General features: G+C 41.9%; 1 protein-coding gene across 1 annotated transcript in view; it reads right to left on the reverse strand.

Annotated features, from left to right (window-relative positions):
• Positions 1 to 257: 257 nt before the first annotated feature.
• Positions 258 to 21,352, reverse strand: part of GRK7 (G protein-coupled receptor kinase 7) — a 42,584-nt gene continuing 21,489 nt past the window's right edge. The window contains exons 3-4 of the mRNA XM_005888772.2: positions 14,370 to 14,644; positions 258 to 3,491 (exon numbers count right to left, since the gene is read on the reverse strand). Coding sequence (XP_005888834.1) covers positions 3,158 to 3,491; positions 14,370 to 14,644 — 609 coding nt within the window. The 3' untranslated portion in view covers positions 258 to 3,157. The remainder of the gene's footprint in view (positions 3,492 to 14,369; positions 14,645 to 21,352) is intronic.

Genomic DNA, 21,352 nt, shown 5'->3' on the forward strand with positions numbered 1-21,352 from the left:
ATTCTACGTGACACCACATGGCCTTTCTTAGATGGTTGTCTTATTTCTCTGCTGTGTCCCCAACACTACCCAGTATAGGGCTCAATGTAATTAAAGCTCAACACATACTTACTTGGCGACTGTTTAAATGTACTGCTGTGTTCAGTTGTGTCCAATTCTTTGTGGTCCCACGGACTGTAGCCCACAAAGCTGCTCTGCCCATGAAATTTTCCAGACAAGAATGCTGGAGTGCGGTGCCAGGGGATTTTCCTGACCCAGGGATCAAACCTGCTTCTTTTGAGTCTCCTGTATTGGCAGGTGGATTCTTTGAACATGCTTATCTTACTCAATTATTTTCCTGAGTTACTTCTAAAAAGTGAAACAGATTTGCTTTTGAAGTTTATCAAAACCAGTAGGCATTCACTTGAAAAAAATGAATGCAAGTAGACTTCACTTTTAAAAAATGTTTAATGCTTATAAAGCTAAATCTTGAGATCTCTACTCTTGGAATGCTGTGGTTAATAAGGTTTCTGTTAACTGTTGATTAGTTTTTTTGTTAAACAGACATTTTATCAAGTTGTAATCTACTTTCTGGCCTTAGGAAGGAGAATCTGGTGGACACACCTGTATTTCGCTTGGGTGACTCAGGACTCTGTGGTGTCTCCAGGGTAGGGTTTGGAGCTTCAGGGAGCTCAGTGAGGATAGAGGATGAGCAGGAGGGTGAATGGCAGGTGTTCTAACCCAGGGCTCAACTCCAAGGGCGTTTCTTCCTCCTGGTTCCTGATATGGTTGATGTTGTAGTTGAGTCTCGTAGTTGAGGATTACTGTTAGGTGGATTCCAATTAACCAAAAGAATTTTTGCCAGTGTTTTTGTAATTTTTGGCTCCCTTACTCAAGGGACAAAACTTTTAAAATAAGTTCAGCCAAGTTTCTCACCTTTGGGACAAACAAGATTGCCTTATGCGCGCGCGCGCACACACACACACACACACACACACACACACAATCACTCCAGATATATTTATGTCAAATATATATATCTCAGCCTTAAAATTCTTAGTTTGGCTGTGCTTTAAAAAAATTTTTTTTGTTGTTCTATTTAGTTATTTGGCTATGCCAGGTCTCAACTGGGATCTTAGTTGCAGCATGTGGGATCTAGTTCCCTGACCACAGATAGAACCTGAGCATTGGGATCATAGAGTCTTAGTCACTGGACCACCAGGGAAATCCTGGCTGTTCTTTTGAGAAGTGCTAATTGGTGTGCTACTGGTAAAGAATCCACCTGCCAATGCAGGAGACACAAGAGATGCAGGTTCAATCCCTGGGTCAGGAAGATCCCCTGAAGAAGGAAATGGCAACCTGTTCCAGTGTTCTTGCTTGGAAAATTCCATGGACAGAGAAACCTGGCAGGCTATAGTCCATGGGACCTCAGAGAATCAGACACGACTGAGTGATTAAGTACAATACTCCTATAGAGTGTTGGCTGGGCACCCACTTGAATTGAAAGCCACCATTTGTTCAAATTAGTTTCAAGGCCCATGTTTCTCCTTTAGGTCTTGAAACAGTCAAGAGATCTACTTTCCAAGATATGTGTGAAGAACTAAAGTGTGCCTGGGCAAGAAAATCTACAAGATGAATACAGATTATAATCGCTTCATTTAAGTGCAATTGCCCAAGTTATGCATTTTTTGGAGTATTTGGAAGATTGCTGTCAAAATGTCTGATTAGGGTTTTGAGTGACCCAAACAAGGATCCGTGTATAAACATTTAAATCTACAAGGCCGTAGATCCCAAACTTTGTTGCACACTGGTATCACCTGGAGAGCTTATGAAAATCTAGATGCCCAGGTTGTACCCCAGATCGATTAAAATCTGGCAGTGGGAGTTAACGCACTAGTATTTTAAAAGACTTCTGGGTGATTCCAAAGTTCAGCAAAAATTGGGAAGCAATGGAATATGGGAGTATACAAGTGAGCAATTTGTAGAATACTACTTAAAGAACTCAATTTACAGAATACTTTAATCCACAGACATCATGTGTATCTATATTTAACATGCTTCAGTCAAGGCTATGGTTTTTCCAGTAGTCATGTATGGATGTGAGAGTTGAACTGTGAAGAAAGCTGAGCGCTGAAGAATTGATGCTTTTGAACTGTGGTGTTGGAGAAGACTCTTGAGAGTCCCTTGGACTGCAAGGAGATCCAACCAGTCCATTCTAAAGGAGATCAGTTCTGGGTGTTCTTTGGAAGGAAGGATGCTAAAGCTGAAACTCCAGTACTTTGGCCACTTTATGTGAAGAGTTGACTCATTGGAAAAGACTCTGATGCTGGGAGGGATTGGGGGCAGGAGGAGAAGGGGACGACAGAGGATGAGATGGCTGGATGGCATCACCGACTCGATGGACGTGAGTCTGAGTGAACTCCGGGAGCTGGTGATGGACAGGGAGGCCTGGCGTGCTGCGATTCATGGGGTCGCAGAGTCGAACACGACTGAGCGACTGAACTGAACTGAACGTTATAATGGTAGAATATTTCAAAAATATGAAAAAGAGACATTCTGCAAATTAAAAATTATTTTGTGATCTGAAATATTTCCAAAATATTACAATCCACTCCCTTTTTTTTTTTTTTAAACAGGGGAGAAGGAAGTCAGAAATATTTATTTTCAGGTTTAAAATCCTTTTCATAAGTACAGAAGGGGAAGAAATACTGAAAGATGAAAGGAAGAAAAGATATAAACAAAGAAAAACTAAAATGATTATTTACTAAGAATTGAAAATGCTCATTTTTCTGAGCATACCCCAAAGCTCCATCCTCTGTTCCTAGGACTTGACGTCATTTTTCAAGGGCATGATGGCGAAGGCTCAGGCTTTTACTTTATCAAAACAAATCTGAGGGCTCCTTTTCCCAGCACTCAGTGAAAACCGAGACTGTACTTTTCTTTGTGAAGGAAGAAAGAATAAAGAAGTAAGGTAGGGAGGAAAAGAAGAAGGGAGGAAAGGAGGGAAGGAAGGAGAGCAAATATGTCCTAGTGGTGAGTTCATTTGTCTTTTGAACTGTTCTGTAGTTGAGGTACCCCTCCTGATTGATCAGTCCTCCACAACAGATTTCATGTATTAGGAACATTCGAGGATTCTGTCAGCTGAGACTCCTGCTGCTGGTCTGGTAGAGACAACAACTTATAATAACAAACATACGCCAGACCTAGATGAACCCTCCCCACAACCTGCGGGCCTGTTGGGGTCATTCAATTCTGCAAACAGTCCCGTTTCTATAATCTCTTCCTGCCAAGCTATGGGGACAGCACCTGTTGCAAACCTTTGAAAGAACTGCTTATCGTTATCATCAAATTCAACTCCTCGAACCTCAGAGAAATCATCGATTTCATTGATGTCTTTGGCATAAACCACTGATGGGTCTGGCACAAATGGAGGTTCAACTAGGCCGGCTTCCAGGCGAGGAAAATTGATGGTTTTGAAGAAATGGTGTTTCCTGGGATCATCAGACTTTTCTCTGTGAAGAGAGGAGATGGTCAGCCTGAGACATAGTAACAAACCCAAAGAGGAACTCTTCTAGCAATACAAAGCATGTGGTATTCTTTTCCTAGAATTACATTTCATTCTCATTGCAAAGATGATATAAAAATAATAATTTAGAAAAATAACATCTTTAAAAATCACCCCACAATTCTACCATATGCATTCAGTAGCATTTTCATTGTTTGTAGACCACTTTCACTTTAGATGTAATTTTTAGAGTCAAGCAGTTGGCATGACTTTTGTTCTTGGTGTTTCACGGAAACACCAGCAAAAGTCAGTGGGGCCAGAACCTGCTTGCCTACAACTTCCAGTCACATCCTCTTGCTTTGTCCTTCAGGGTTAGAGAGTACAAGTTAAGCATGTCTTTCCTCACCTGATCACCACTTACATTTTAAAAGATAGCAGTCATATCTCCTTACTGTTCATATGACACAATTTCTAAGAACCCCACCTACCTCCCCCAACTGCCACAATAATATTTAAAGACTTTAAAATAACCCATTAGCAATTTTTAGTAGCATAAATGAGCATACATTTGATACTCATGATTTTCATTATTTGTTTTCAAGCCCTTCTTCCCAATGCTAGAAATTATTCTGGTATTTGCCTTATAATAAGGGGGGAAAGTGTGTTTCTAGTTGAGTAACCTTTTGTGTTAGTTATCTTTTGCTGTGTAACAGATAGCCCCAACACTTAGTGACTTAAAACAACAAACATTTGCTATTATCTCACAGTTTCTGTGGGGCAAGTATCTAGGCTCTGATAAACCAGGCAGGCACTTCTGGCTCAAGGTCTCTAGTGACATCACAGTAAAGCTATCGGTCAGGGCTGTGGTCTCATCTGAAGGTTTGACTAGGGGGTCAGTGACAGGGGTAATCTGCTTCCAAGCTCACTGACATGGTTACTGGAAAGTACCCCCCTCACCATGTGAGCCTCTTCTTGTTATTACCTAATCTTGGAAGTGACATCTCCTTACTTCTAGCCTATTCTATCTGGTAGAAGCAAGTCAGTCAGCTCAGCCCATCCTTAAGGGAAGGGGTTACTCAAGGGTGTGGACGGCAAGAGGTGGAGATCTTTGGGGATTATGTCAAGGGTGGTCTACCATACACTCTCTTGGTTCTTTTTTTTTTAAAGAAAGATATTTATTTGGCTGCACCATATTTTAGTTGTGGCATATGGGATATATTTTTTTAGTTGTGGTATGTGAGATCTAGTTCCGCAACCAGGAATTGAATCTGGGCCCTATTCATTGTGAGTGAGAAGGGACCATCAGGGAAGTCCCCTCTTGATTTTCTTAAGTCCAAGTTTTCAAGAAATGTTTTAAAAAGTAGGGGAGCTGTTTTGCAGTATCAGGTTCAAACAATTTTTTTCTCTTTTTCTTTTGTTGTTGTTCAGTCAGTTTTATTGAAGTATATTCAAGGAATGGGGGTTGGTATCAGATAAATTTTAAATGTGTCAGAACTAGACTAGAGCTAAAATTCTATTCAAGTATATCAGGAATGAACCTCAGGTCTGTGTGTCTTGAAGACAACAGAGGAGTTAGGATGGGACCAGTTGCCATGAGAAAGGAGCTTGTACCACCTTGATGGCTGCTGGCAGGTATGAACGCACTGTACAAGAGGTCAAGAGGGCACCTTTAAAGTCACTCTGAGCAGATTTAACTTGGATAAAGGAGAGCGCCCAGGAGCTCAGTAACCATGGGGAACTTGCCAAGCCAGTCTTCACATCAAGATGCAGAGTTTTCTTATGCAGGAAACAGAAAGAAACTCACAAATCTAGACAACAGACTTGTGGTTGCCAAGAGGTGGGGGTGGGTGGGTGGGGAGTTTGGGATTAGCAGATGCAAGCTGTTATATATAGAATGGATAAACAACACAGTCCTTTTGGGTAACATAGGGAACTATATTCAGTATCCTGTAATAAACCATCATGGGAAAGAATATGAAAAGGAATATGTTTATATATGTATAACTGACTTCCCTGGTGGCTCAGATGGTAAAGCGTCTGCCTACAATGTGGGAGACCTGGGTTTGAACCCTGGGTCGGGAAGATCCTCTGGGGAAGGAAATGGCAACCCACTCCAGTACTCTTGCCTGGAAAATCCCATGGATGGAGGAGCTTGATTAAGCTACAGCGTGTGGTGTCGCAAAGAGTGGGACACGGCTGAGCGACTTCACCTTACCTTATTTGAATCACTTTGCTGTATAGCAGACATTAACACCATGCATCAGTAGAATGATGTATAGTTTTAAAAATCACGTATAATTTTAAAAATGCAGTTTTTTCATTGATGACTGTCTCTTTTTTAAAATATTTATTTAGTTTTTTCGGCTGCGTTGGTTCTTGGTTGCTTGTGGCACAGGCAATCTTGTTGCAGTGCACAGGCTCTAGAGTGCTCTGGCTTGGTTGCCCCATGGCATGTGAGCTCTTAATTCCCTGATCAGGGATCAAATCTGTGTCCCTTGCATTGGAAGGCAAATTCTTAGCCACTGAACCACCAGGGAAGTCCCCCCAAATGTACAGTTCTCAACTAACATCTCAACTAGGCCCAGATGGCCTTGGTTTGTCCATTAAGAAGGACCAACTGCTGCCTTTTTTGCAACTAGTCACAGACAGACAAGGACACAATGGGCCACGTTGAGGTTTCCCTCATGTTCCTCAACATCTCCCACCAGGTGCCCCTAGAGGGCAGGGCCCATGCCTTTTGCCCCTTTCCAATAAATGCCTCTGGTTGCTGATGCTAACAACAGAAGACTAGGCTCTCCAACTTCTGTTCTTTCCCTCTGTGTCTAGGCCACCACGGGGCTGCTCGCTTGGTTCTTTGGCACAAGTGATGTTTAGCCTCAGTTGTGGAATTAGAAATTGTGTGAAGGTCAGTTGACTCTTAAACATTTCCCTGGCAGCTTTCTTTAGGGCTCTTTTAAAATTTATTTTATTTTTTAAGTTTTATTTATTTGGTTACACTGGGTCTTAGTTGCGGCACATGGGATCTTTAGTTGTCTCATGGGAGCTCCAGGTTCCCTGACCGGGGATTGAACCCAGGCCCTCTGCAGTGGGAGTGGGAATCTTAACCCCTGAGCCACTAGGGAAGTCCCTGCTCAGGGTTCTTTTGACGCATCATCATGCTGTGCCCTTTGGACTAATAGAAGAGGCTATTGAAGGAAGCAGCACCTTTTCTAATAGCCAAATCAGCAGCTCCAGGGAGACTTCTGCTTATTAAATACACTTCAGAGCACTGACAGGGGCTCTTGTGTTACCAAGCCCCACACAGATTACAATGGATTTTTTGGTAACAGTCACTGAAGAAAAGATACCAGCTGCCCATACACAAGGACCACACTGTGGGGTTTGGTCTGCCAAGAACCTGAATTGGCCCGAAATTGTGTCTTGGAGAAGCGCGTAAGTCAGAGACTTACATGGTTATTTGTCCTTGTCTGCACTATCTGATCAGAATAAATCCTGCAAAGTACTTAAGTCTTCACTTTTTATTTTATTGGAAAACACCATAGTTGACTCTATCTGGAGTCCCTGTGTCAAAAAGATTTTTGGCTTCTCTGCAAAATTAACTCACAAACCCCACATAAAGGCAAAAGAGGAGATTCCCTTGAGTGATGTCTAAAAGAGCAGGGTTTTTAATTTCTTTCAAATGCTCGTGAATGCAACAGTGAGGGGGGCCCTTGACCTCTTCACTGTGTAACGCTCTGTCTAGGCATTTGCTGTCTTTGGAGGATGCCCACGACAGTAATCGAACATTATCTCGTCTGAATGAATGTTTAAAAAATACAAAGAGTTGAAATGAAAATGTTGGAAGGTTTTCTCTTTCACTGAACAGCTGGTTTTTATATGCCTTCTCTCTAATGTTGTAAACAGCTTTTATTCAAAACAGTCTCAACAACAGATGCTTTTTAAAAAGGTTTCGCTTGACAGAGCAGCTTCAAGCCATGATATGGTGCTTTAAGGTGGTGTTTTCCTAAAGAGGTTGGTCAATGTTTCATTTTATAGATTCAAAGTGTGCTTATAAAGTATTGAGATAGATTTTTATTCAAACACAACAAGTGGGTCATGTTTCCTTCAGGGAGGTGATCTAAAGAGACTGTTCACTTCTTCCAGTGCCTTGGCCACTGTTGACACTCCACCCCCGCTTCCCACCCCCTGCATGTGCTTGAAATCCAGGATGGTAGAGATGATCAGTGGTCACCATATTCAGTTCTCCTCTCCTCCTTCCTGGGCAGATAGAAGGCAATACGAGACAGCCTCCTGGCTCTTAGGGCCCAAGGATTCTTTCTGGCTAACAGAAGTGTGTCTGAACTGACCTGTGAAGTGGGTCTGAGGCAGGACAAAGCTCCCAGGTTTTCTACATGCACTTGTGTTGCCATAGCAACCGAAACCCACAAGTTCCAGTGGAGCTGAAAGATGGAGGTAGCCTGGAGCTCTGAGTCACCGCTCTGAAAGGAAATACGCTGGAGAACCACTGGACATATAAAGGACTTCGTGTGAATGAGAAATAATACTTTAAAGTGGCTGAGACTTTGGGATTTGCCTGTTATCACAACATGGCCTATTCTGACCACATTAATACAACCATGTTGAAATCTACACAAGAAAATCACTTCCAGATTTTACTTCCCATCAATGTAAGGTTTCATCTCATTTCAAAATACTCCTCTGTAAGTTTGGTTATCTTTGAAATGTTTTGAAAGTCATTATAAATACATTTTGTTTCACTGTTTTAAAAAATCAGGTCAAAAATCAAAAGCTTGCCTCCATACAAAAGCATTGTACGCTAAGGCAGCCTTGTTCTAGAGCTTCCATGACAACTACTCAGAGGATTTTAATTTCGCCCCCCAAGTTTTGGTAATTTTAAAAATCAGTCATATTACTTTATGGTTGTAACTTTCTATTTGTTATATGTTTTTAGATTTTGAAAATTCAATCCAAGTAATTTAAGACACATAAACTCATAGGTGAGTTAAAACATTAGCTGATATCACTCTTAGGACTACTTAATAATTGCTATCATTTATTGAATGATTCCTAACATACATTATATCTAACCTCCCTGTAGGCTCAGATGGTAAAGAATCTAACCTTGCATGTATTATATCTAAGCCTCAAAATATCCCACTGAGTGAGTTAGGGTTCTTTAGAAAAACAGAACCAAAAGGATGTTGAAGGGGTCCAGAATGCATGCCAGTGACATAAAAACTGGGCTTCCCTGATAGCTCAGTTGGTGAAGAATCTGGCTGTAATGCAGGATACCCCAGTTCAATTCCTGGGTTGGGAAGATCTGCTGGAGAAGTGATAGGCTACCCACGCCAGTATTCTTGTGCTTCCCTGTGGCTCAGCTGGTGAAGAATCTGCCTGCAATGCGGGAGACCTGGGTTTGATCCCTGGGTTGGAAAGGCTACCCAACCCAGGTCCCCACTTCAGTATTCTGGCCTGGATAATTCCATGGACTGTATAGACCATGGGGTCAAAAGCATCGGACACAACTGAGCTGTGCTGTAGGTATTTGAGAGTCAACAGATGCAGGTTTTGAAGTCCCCTTGTCTGCCTTTAAGATAAGCAGAGCCTTGGAAAAATACCTAACTCATAAATCCTCTCCCCAGGAGTTTCAGAGTTTTGAAATCAGGAAAGACTGACTCTTATCACCACTGAGAGAAGTCAGCACCACACATAAATAGACATTGTCACAAAGATATCATATCTCCCATCTAGTCTCCTAAGGGCCATTTATCTTTCCTAAAAGTCAACTGCTCTCCCATAAGTGCCCTTCCCCCACCATTTCAAAGAAATCATTTGTTTTCTGGTAAGTAACCTTCTCCCCATCCACCTTCCCTATTAGGATGGTGTGTAAGCCTGAAATTCTAACTGCCTCCTAGCCACAATTTTCTGTGAACTCCGGGTCTGAATGTAAATAAAAATCTGTCTCTTGTTAATCATCTTTCGGCAGTTTAATTTTCAGGCCTCCATTCCTAAACCTAAGGAGGGTAGAAGAAAAGTTCTTTCCTCTCCCAGCAATATGTATATGATAAAGAGAGAGAGAGAGGTTTATTTTAAAGAACTGGCTCAGGCGACTATGGAGGTTTGGCAAGTTCACATTCTGCAAGGTAGGCTGTGTGGCTGGAGACCCAGGGAAGAGGTGCAGTTCAAGTTTAAAGATAGTTTGCTGGCAGAATTCCCTCTTCTCCCAGGGAAGCCAGTTCTTTTCTATTAAGGCCTTCAAATGGATAGCAAGAGGCCCGTTCACATAATGAAGAATAACCTGCTTTACTCATGTGTATATATATTAATCTCGCCTAAAAATACCTGCACAGAAACATCTGGAATAATGTTTGATCAAATATCTGAGTACTGTGGCCTAGTCAAGTTGAGACACAAAATTAACCATCACGCCCACAAAAATCTCATTTTATATATTAGGATATTGAGACTCAGAGAAAATAATTCAATTGCTGGGGATAAAATGACCAGTATGTAGCAGAGCTGGGATGTGAGTCTACCTCTGTGAGTCAAAAAATCTTGGTTTTCCCCCTACGTAACACAATTACTTGCTGCCGAGGGTGCTATCACAGGTCAGCTTTTGTAATTTTTTTCTTCTAAAATATCTTGATCTTATTACTCCATTGTAAGCAATAAAACTTGACTTTTCTCAAAACTAATTTCAACTGTACTGGCAACATCATATGTACTTATTAAATATCTATTGACTGATTGACGGTATTTTACAGAGATGTTTAAAAGGGGCAGAATTTCCCAGAACTATGGCTATCTGTACTGATGGCTTTTAAGTTTTACTCATTTTTGAGTAATAATTTATTCACATAGCTCAAAATTCAAGCAACCAGTCCATTCTGAAGGAGATCAGCCCTGGGATTTCTTTGGAAGGAATGATGCTAAAGCTGAAACTCCAGTACTTTGGCCACCTCATGCGAAGAGTTGACTCACTGGAAAAGACTCTGATGCTGGGAGGGATTGGGGGCAGGAGGAGAAGGGGACGACAGAGGATGAGATGGCTGGATGGCATCACCGACTCGATGGATGTGAGTCTGAGTGAACTCTGGGAGTTGGTGGTGGACAGGGAGGCCTGGCATGCTGCAATTCATGGGGTCGCAAAGAGTCGGACACGACTGAGCGACTGAACTGAACTGAACTGAATGAAAATTGTTATTTTGTATCCCTGTCGCCAGCTCTCTCAATTTCTCTCTTTTTAGGTCAGTTAATCCTGGGACTCCCCTGGCTATCCAGTGGTTAAGACTCCATGCCTCCATTGCAGAGGGCATGGGTTTGAGCCCTGGTTGGGGAACTAAGATCCCATATGACACACGGAGAAGGCAATGGCAAATCACTTCAGTATGCTTGCCTTGAGAATCGCAGAAACAGTATGAAAAGGCAAAAAGATATGACACTGAAAGATGAACTCCCCAGGTCAGTGGGTGCCCAATATGCTACTGAAGAAGAGTGGAGAAATAACTCCAGAAAGAATGAAGAGATGGAGCCAAAGTGAAAAAAATGCCCAGTTGTGGATGTGACTGGTGATGAAAGTAAAGTTCAATGCTGCAAAGAGCAAAATTGCATAGGAACCTGGAATGTTAGTTCCATGAATCAGGGTAAATTAGAAGTGGTCAAACAGGAGATGGCAAGAGTGAACATCGACATTTTAGGAATCAGTGAACTAAAATGGATTGGAATGGGTGAATTTAATTCAGATGACCATTATATCTACTACTGTGGGCAAGAAGCCCGTAGAAGAAATGGAGTAGCCCTTATAGTCAACAAAACAGTCCAAAATGCAGTACTTGGGTGCAATCTCAAAAATGACAGAATGATCTCTGTCTCTTTCCAAGGCAAACCATTCAGTATCACAGAAAACCAAGTCTATGCCCCGACCAGTAATGCTGAAGAAGCTGAAGCTGAATGGTTCTACGAAGACCTACAAGATCTTCTAGAACTAACACCTAAAAAAAGATATCATTTTCATCATCAGTCAGTTCAGTTCAGTCGCTCAGTCGTGTCTGACTCTTTGCGACCCCATGAATCGCAGCACACCAGGCCTCCTTGTCCATCACCATCTCATAGGGGACTGGAATTCAAAAGTAGGAAGTCAAAAGATACCTGGAGTAACAGGCAAGTTTGGCCTTGGAATACGAAATGAAGCAGGGCAAAGGCTAACAGAGTTTTGCCAAGAGAACTCACCAGTCATAGCAAGCACCCTCTTCCAACAACATAAGAGAAGACTCTACACATGGACACCACCAGATGGTCAATACTGAAATCAGGTTGATTATATTCTTTGCAGCCAAAGATGGAGAAGATCTATACAGTCAGCAAAAACAAGACTGGGAGCAGACAGTGGCACAGATCATGAACTATTTATTGCCAAATTCAGACTTAAATTGAAGAAAGTAGGGAAAACCACTAGACCATTCAGGTATGGCCTAAATCAAATCCCTAACGATTATACAGTGGAAGTGACAAATAGATTCAAGGGATTAGATCTGATAGAGTGCCTGATGAACTATGGACGGAGGTTCATGACATTGTACAGGAGGCAGTGATCAAGACTCAAGAAAAAGAAATGCAAAAAGGCAAAATGGTTGTCTGAGGAGGTCTTATAAATATCTGAGAAAAGAAGAGATGCTAAAGGCAAAGGAGAAAAGGAAAGATACACCCATTCGAATACAGAGTTCCAAAGAATAGCAAGGAGAGATAAGAAAGCCTTCCTCAGCGATAGGTGCAAAGAAACAGAGGAAAGCAATAGAATGGGAAAGATGAGAGATCTCTTCAAGAAAATTAGAGATACCAAGGGAACATTTCATGCAAAGATGGGCACAATAAAGGACAGAAATGGTATGGACCTAACAGAAGCAGAAGATATTAAGAAGAGGTGGCAAGAATACACAGAAGAACTATACAAAAAAGATCTTCATGACCCAGATAACCATAATGATGTGATCACTCACCTAGAGCCAGACATTCTGGAATGTGAAGTCAAGTGGGCCTTAGGAAGCATCACTACAAACAAAGCTAGTGGAGGTGATGGAATTCCAGTTGAGCTATCTCAAGTCCTAAAAGATGATGCTATGAAAGTGCTGCACTCAATATGCCAGCAAATTTGGAAAACTCAGCAGTGGCCACAGGACTAGAAAAGGTCAGTTTTCATTCCAATCCCAAAGGGCAATGCCAAAGAATGCTCAAACTATCACACAATTGCACTCATCTCACACACTAGCAAAGCAATACTCAAAATTCTCCAAGCCAGTCTTCAACAGTACGTGAACCATGAGCTTCCAGATGTTCAAGCGGGATTTAGACAAGGCAGAGGAACCAGAGATTAAATTGCCAACATCTGTTGGATCATAGAAAAAGCAAGAGAATTCCAGAAAAACATCTACTTCTTCTTTATTGACTACGCCAAAGCCTTTGACTGTGTGGATCACAACAAACTGTGGAATATTCTTCAAGGGATGGAAATACCAGACCACCTTACTTGCCTCCTGAGAAATCTGTATGCAGGTCAAGAAGCAACAGTTAGTACCGGACATGGAACAAGAGACTGGTTCCAAATTGGGAAAGGAGTACGTCAAGGCTGTATATTGTCACCCTGCTTATTTAACTTATATGCAGAGTACATCATGAGAAATCCTGGACTGGATGAAGCACAAGCTGAAATCAAGATTGCAGGGAGAAATATCAATAACCTCAGATACACAGATGACACCACCCTTACGGCAGAAAGTGAAGAGGAACTAAACAGCCTCTTGATGAAAGTGAAAGAGGAGAGTGAAAAAGCTGGCTTAAAACTCAATGTTAAAAAAACGAAGATCATGGCATCCAGTCCATCACTTCATGGCAAATAGATGGGGAAACAATGGAAACAGTGAGAGACTTTATTTTCCTGGACTCCAAAATCACTGCAGATGGTTACTGCAGCCATGAAATTCAAAGGCTCTTATTCCTTGGAAGAAAAGCTATGATCACCCTCGACAGCATATTAAGAAACAGAGACATTCCTTTGCTGACAAAGGTCCAAGCCATGGTTTTTCCAGTGGTCATGTATGGATGTGAGAGTTGGACTGTGAAGAAAGCTGAGTGCCGAAGAATTGATGCTTTTGAACTGTGGTTTGGAGAAGTCTCTTGAGAGTCCCTTGGACTGCAAGAAGATCCAACCAGTCCATCCTAAAGGAAATCAGTCATAAATATTCATTGGAAGGACTGATGCTGAAACTGAAACTCCAATACTTTGGCCACCTGATGCAAAGAACAGACTCACTGAAAAAGACCCTGATTTTGGGAAAGATTGAAGGCGGAAGGAGAAGGGGACGACAGAGGAGATGGTTGGATGGCATCACCAACTCGATGGACATGAGTCTAAGCAAGCTCTGGGAATTGGTGATAACAGGGAAGGCTGGTATGCTGCAGTCTGTGGGATCGCAAAGAATCAGACAGGACTGAGTGACTGATCTGAACTGATGACACACAGTGCAGGCAAAAGATAAAATAAAAGTAAATTCAATCAATCCTATATATTCCTTCTATACTCTGCTTGAAATAGTCAATGCAACTATTTGAATTATGTATTATTTTTCTTCTTTTTAATGTATGCTGCTTTGCACCTCGCCTTTTCACTTTAAAATGTATTTTGGAGACTGTTGGACATCAAGTGTTTCTAGTATTTGAAAGTGTTGAAAATACTTAACCACACAATATGCAAATAATAAGAAAATACTGCTATTATTTAATACCAAGGCCTTATCATCAATCCAAAGTATTCTCCAAATCCCTGTGGCAATGCTGACAATAAATATTTATTTATAAGATAATATAAACATTATCTTTATATAATAGTTACCTGCTTCCTAAGCGTTGCTCTGGTGTCTTAGCCAAGAAGAGTCTGCAAATATCTTTTGCTTCCTCTGTGAAGTTACTGTGTTGGAATCTGACTTCCTCTTTCAGTGTTCTTTGCTTTAAATCCTCTTTACTGACTTTTTCCTTGTAATCTCTGAATGGTGTTCGTCCAGCAACCATTTCATAAATACTGCATCCCATTGCAAACCAGTCCACAGGATAGGAATAACTTGCTTTTTCCATTAGGATTTCAGGAGCCATATAACCATTAGTTCCAGCCTGTAATGCCCCAAGCAAAAAACAAAACAAAAACACTAATGTGAGTGTAACAGACACGGCTGATGCCTTCCCAATGCCCATTCTCCTTCTCTTTCCTTGTGAGGGAACCCTAATTTACTTGGAGTGGCCACGTGTCTAACCTGTTCTATTCCCCAACTTTCCCAATAGCCTCTGGTGTAGTCAGGGCAAGCCACGCAATCCATTTTAGCCAATGAGACATTAAGAGGACTTGGCTGGAGTGCATTATGAAGGAGAGAGATACTGTGACTCTTGAAGTGGGAAAATCAAGAGATTTTGGTCTCTTGATCAAAATCAAACCTAGACTCTTTTCAGAAAAGGCAATGGCACCCGACTCCAGTTCTCTTGCCTGGAAAATCCCATGGATGGAGGAGCCTGGTAGGCTGCAGTCCATGGGGTTGCTAAGAGTCAGACACGACTGATCGACTAGCACAGCAAACTCTTTTAGTCTCCTCACTTCATCCTTAGGTGAAAAATTCACATGGCTGTTGCTAAGAGCCCCTAAATTGTGCTTCTGCTTTTCATTCAAAGATAATAGAAAATTAGATGCATGATTTTTTAAAAGGTAGAGCTCTTTAATGATAATATTGGATGCTCACATAGTAGTATCTGTATAAGAGTTTTTTAGTCTATTTGGCATGTGATGATATTATCATCAGCCATCTTTGCCTATTTGTCTCTGCACTGAAAAATTAACACAAATATTTTAAATCAGAAAATTCCACACATGAAACTTCATTTAACATGAATGACTATATATTATAGGCACACTGCCACTGATAATATATACCAAATGATCATTGGGTTTTTATATATATATATATATATATTTTTTTTTTTACAGCTTCTCAGGTGACTCAGTGGTAAAAAAAATCTGCCTGCCAATGTAGGAAATGTAGGTTCGATCCCTGGGTCAGAAAGATCGCCTGGAGAGGGAAATGGCAACCCATCCCAGTATTTTTGTCTCAGAAATCCCATGGACAGCGGAGCCTGGCAGGCTACAGTCTATGGGATTGCAAAGAGTTGGATATTTCTGAGCAACTGAGCACACACAAAGACATACACACACATGCACACACATATATATATTACACATAATACACAATTTACCATCTTACCATTTTAAATGGTTAGTTCAGCTAGTAAGTACATTCACATTGTGCAATGAATCTCCTAAATTCTTTTCATCTTTAAAAGCTGAAACTCTGTACCCATTAAACAACTCCCCATTGCCCCCACTCCCCAAGCCCTGGCAACTGCCATCTACTTTCTGTCTTTATGAATTTGACCATTCTAGGTACCTCATTTAAGTAGAATCACACAGCATCTCTCTTTGTAACTCAGCATAATTTCACTCATTCATTCAACAAATACTTAACGAATACCTGCAACAAATCTTATAATTATAATGTATATATTTACATTAGAATGTGTTTTCACAAAAACTAAGCTGCTTTTGTTTAAAGTATAATGTATATATATAATGTATAACCTCTGCAGCACTTAAAAATGCTAACAACATCCTAAATGACAATTCAGTTCAGTTCAGTTCAGTTCAGTCGCTCAGTTGTGTCCGATTCTTTGCGACCCCATGAATCGCAGCACAATAAACACCTATTAATACAGAAAACATGAAAACATCAATTATTGACAGAGCTCTGAGAAACAGATGTGCTCTGTGATTTGACTCAGATTTTCAGGAGAGCGGTCAGACACAGAGCAATAGGTAAGTAAGATGTATCTACCATTCTCGTTCCAGAACCAGATCACTTGGAGCAAGTAGCTCAAAGAATTGACTCAGAAGAAAGGGAAAGGAATCTACATCAAGATGTTCATAGTGCCATTATGGCCACAAGCTGGAAACACCCAATGCCTTTCAGTAAAGACAACAGACCAGAGTCACATGTTAATACCAAGAAGTGCATATATGTAATGGATTTTGCATACTGTTTGTAAATGTGAATTCAGTACACCAGAAAAGGTTGAAAAACGTTTTTGTTGTTCATTGGGTGATTTTTTTTCTGTCTGGTTGCATAAGTATATATATATATTTTTTTCAATGTATTTTTGGCCGCATTGGGTCTTCATTGCTGTGCATAGGCTTTCTCTTATTGTAGACGGTGGGCTTCTAGTTGCAGTGTCTTCTCTTATTGCAGAACATGAGCTCCATGGTGTGCGGAGCTCACAGCTCAGTCACTGTGGCACACAGCTTTAGCTTCTCTGTGGCATGTGGGATCTTCCCGGACCAGGTATCTAACCCATGTATCCTGCATTGCAAGGCAGATTCTTAACCACTGGGCCACCAGGGAAGCCCAAGTATATGTTTCTTTTATGTGCACAATGTATGTACTACCTTAGGAATATTAAATTTCATGGGTGATTTTTCTACATGGATAATAACAATGAAAAACACGAATAACCCAAGCACTGATTAGGAGTAATTGGCCCGTGCAAGAAAATTCTGGAAGTGACTGCTCTGACAGGCTGGTCATGAGTCAGCGTGGCACTGCTGTTTTCATAGACGTGGACATGTAATTTGGGTGACCTTATGTTCCGGTTTGCCCAGGACAGTACCAGTTTACATCTGTTGTCCTGGCATCTTGTCCAGTGTTACATCTGCCCAGAACAAAAGGGTGCTGGAGGTCCTCTGAGGCCCAGGATATAGTCTTACTCATCATTGTTTCAAACCAGGTATTTACTCCCAAGTCTCCTTTCCTGCATGCCCCAAAACATGTTTGGCAGGTAAACAATAGTAACAATGGTAACCAGACGTTTTCCATTCAATATCCAACAAATATTTGTGGAGCCACCCCTGCAGTGATTTCTAGGGATACCAAGATATACAAGGCCTGGCCCCTGCCTCTGAGGATTTACAGGTTGGTGGAGACAGATCAAAAGGTTAATTCAATAAAGGAGGGTCAATGCCAAAATGGGAGTGGAAAGCAAACAAAGGGAGGCCAGAGGGTGTGTGTGTGTGTGTGTGTGTTGGGGATATTTCACTGAAGGGTGACAGCTGAGTTGAATTAGGAGGAAAGAACCTGTCACACAGAGAAGGTTGTCCGGGTAAAGGATGAGTGTAAGAGTTGGAGTCCAGAAAAACGTGGGGTGCCCAGGGAACTTTAAGGAGTTTCAGATTTCTAGAATAAAAGATCTGTGAGATGCAATGGTGGGAGGGGAATCTGGAGGGGGAGATGTGGACGAAATTGAGAAATGCTGTCTGCCAAGGTAACAAAAATCCATTCCCAGGCTCCCTTTTCTCTTCGTCCCTCTGTGTAGAGCCAGAAGGCTAAGTACTCCATCTCCCGGCCTCTGTTGCTCCCAGGGTGGCCATGTGATAATGTGACATGAGTTGTATTGAAAGGTGTGCAAGGCAAAGGCAATGAGAGTTGTGGAAAGACTTAAAAAAACGGAAATACATAAAAGATATAAGATGGATTCATGGATCCATAGGGGGAAGGATAGATGGATGGACAGGTGATAAAGCACATATAAAATGTTAATAATATACAATGAAATACTATATAAAAAAGAATAAAGCATGGATAAATGTTATAACATGGATAAGCCTTAAAAACATTATGCTAAGTGAAAGAAACAAGTCACCAAAGACCACTTACTGTATGACTCCATTGATATGCAGTGTCTAAAATAGGTGATTCCATAGATTCAGAAAGTAGATTAGTGGTTGTTTAAGACTGGGAAAGGTGGCACAGCGGGCAAAGAATCTGCCTGCAATGCTGGAAACATAGGAGATGAGGATTGGCTCTCTGGGTCAGGAAGGAGGTCGTAGCAACCCACTGCAGTATTCTTGCCTGGAGAATCCCATGGACGAGGAGCCTGGCAGGCTACAGTCCATAAGGTTGCAAGAAGTCGGACACGACTGAGCAACTGGGCAGGAACGTATGTGTGCAAGGTTGGGAGAAGGGGAATGAGAGTGACTGTTAATTGACAGGTGGTTTCTTTTAGGGGGTGAAGAGAATATTCTAAAACTGTGATAATGTTCACGTATCTGTGAATATACTAGAAACCACTGGATTGTACACTTTATATGGGTCAATTTTATGTATTTAAATTATATCTCAGGACTTCCCTAGTGGTCCAATGGTTAAGAACTTGCTTGGGACGTGGGTTTGATTCCTGGTCAGGGAACTAAGACTGCACGTGCCACAGGGCAAGTAAGCCCACAGGCCACAGCTACTGAGCCCACGTGCCACAACAAAAGATCCCGCACATTGCAACTAAGAGCCAGTGCAGCCAAATGAATATTTAAAAAAGTAAGTTATATCTCAATAAAGCTGTTTATAAAGAAATCTGAGTGCTGAAGAACTGATGCTTTTGAACTGTGGTGTCGGAGAAGACTCTTGAGAGTCCCTTGGACTGCAAGGAGATCCAACCAGTCCATCCTAAAGGAAATCAGTCTTGAATATTCATTGGAAGGACTGATGCTGAAGTGGAAACTCCAGTACTTTGGCCACCTGATGCGAAGAACTGACTCACTAGAAAAGACTCTGATGCTGGGAAAGATTGAAGGCAGGAGAAAAAGGGGACGACAGAAGATGACATGTTGGATGGCATCACTGACTTGATGGACATGGGTTTGAGTAAGCTCCGGGAATTGGTGATGGACAGGAAAGCCTGGCGTGCTGCAGTCCATGGGGTCACAAAGAGTTGGACACGACTGAGCGACTGAACTGAACTGAAAGCTGTTTAAAATGTCTATGGTAAAATCTAGGTAATGGGTATACAGGCGCTCATTGTGAATTCTTTCAACTTCTCTATATGTTTGAAAGTTTTCATAATAGAATGTACAGGGAGGGCTTCCTTGGTGGCTCAGTGGTAAAGAATCTGCCGGCCAATGCAGGAGACACGGGTTCAGTCCCTGATCTGGGAAGATTCCGCATGCCGAGGAACAACTAAAACGGCTGCCACAACTACTGAGCCTGTGCCCTAGAACCCACACTCCACAAAAGAAGCTACCACAAGAGAAGCCCAGCCACTGCGATGAAGAGCAGCCCACTCACCACAACTAGAGAAAAGCCCCCACAGCAACGAAGAGCCAGCACAGCCAAAAATAAATACAACTATATAGAAAAAAAAAGAAAGCACAGGGAAAAAAGGAAAGAGGGGCAGGGGAATGTGATGTCAGATGTAACCACACTGGCTTCTAGTTTAATGGGTACATGAGACTCTTCCAGAAGGGTCACAAGGAGGAACCACAGGAGAGGGGCATCTGTCCGCCCAGCTCCTTCTCATCTCCCATTGCCATTAGTCAATAGTAACCCTGTATGCTATAACTTATACGTGGAATCTAAAAAACTACAACAAATCAGTGGCTATAACAACAGCAACCACAAAAAAGCAGACTCACAGATATAGAGAACAAAACAGTGGCTACCAGTGGCAGGGGCAATATAGGGATAGGAGATTAAGAGGCACAAACTATTAAATATAAAATAAGCTACAAGGATATATTGTACAACACTGGGAATTATAGCCAATATTTTATAATAACTATAGATGGAGTATGTGTATGTGTTAGTTGCTTCAGTTCAGTTCAGTTTAGTCACTCAGTCGTGTCCGACTCTTTGCGACCCCATGAATCACAGCACGCCAGGCCTCCCTGTCCATCACCAACTCCCAGAGTTCACTCAAATTCATGACCATCGAGTCAGTGATGCCATCCAGCCATCTCATCCTCTGTCATCCCCTTCTCCTCCTGCCCCCAATCCCTCCCAGCATCAGGGTCTTTTCCAATGAGTCAACTCTTCGCATGAGGTGGCCAGAGTACTGGAGTTTCAGCTTTAGCATCAGTCCTTCTAATGAACACCCAGGACTGATGTCCTTTAGGATGGACTGGTTGGATCTCCTTGCAGTCCAAGGGACTCTCAAGAGTCTTCTCCAACACCACAGTTCAAAAGCATCAATTCTTTGGCGCTCAGCTTTCTTCACAGTCCAACTCTCACATCCATACATGACCACTGGAAAAACCACAGCCTTGAATAGACGGACCTTTGTTGGCAAAGTAATGTCTCTATCTAGGTTGGATAGGTTGGTCATAACTATCTAGGTTGGTCATAACTTTGCTTCCAAGGAGTAAGTGACTTTTAATTTCATGGCTGCAATCACCATCTGCAGTGATTTTGGAGCCCCCCAAAATAAAGTCAGCCACTGTTTCCACATCTATTTGCCATGAAGTGATGGGACCAGATGCCATGATCTTCGTTTTCTGAATGTTGAGCTTTAAGCCAACTTTTTCACTTTCCTCTTTCACTTTCATCAAGAGGCTTTTTTAGTTCTTCTTCACTTTCTGCCATAAGGGTGGTGTCATCTGCATATCTGAGGTTATTGATATTTCTCCCAGGAATCTTGATTCTAGCTTGTGCTTCTTCCAGCCCAGCATTTCTCATGATGTACTCCGCATATAAGTTAAATAAGCAGGGTGACAATATACAGCCTTGACGTCCTCATTTTTCTATTTGGAACCAGTCTGTTGTTCCATGTCCAGTTCTAACTGTTGCTTCCTGACCTGTTAGTTGCTTATTCTTGTCCAGCTCTTTGCAACCGCATGGACTGTATCCTGCTAGGTTCCTCTGTCCATGGGATTCTCCAGGCAAGAGTACTGGAGTAGGTCGCTGTTTCCTACTCCAGGGGGCCTTCCCGAACCAGGGATTGAACCGTCATCTACTTCAC

The sequence above is a fragment of the Bos mutus genome, chromosome 1 (assembly GCF_027580195.1).
Source record: "Bos mutus isolate GX-2022 chromosome 1, NWIPB_WYAK_1.1, whole genome shotgun sequence".
Lineage (NCBI taxonomy): Eukaryota > Metazoa > Chordata > Mammalia > Artiodactyla > Bovidae > Bos > Bos mutus.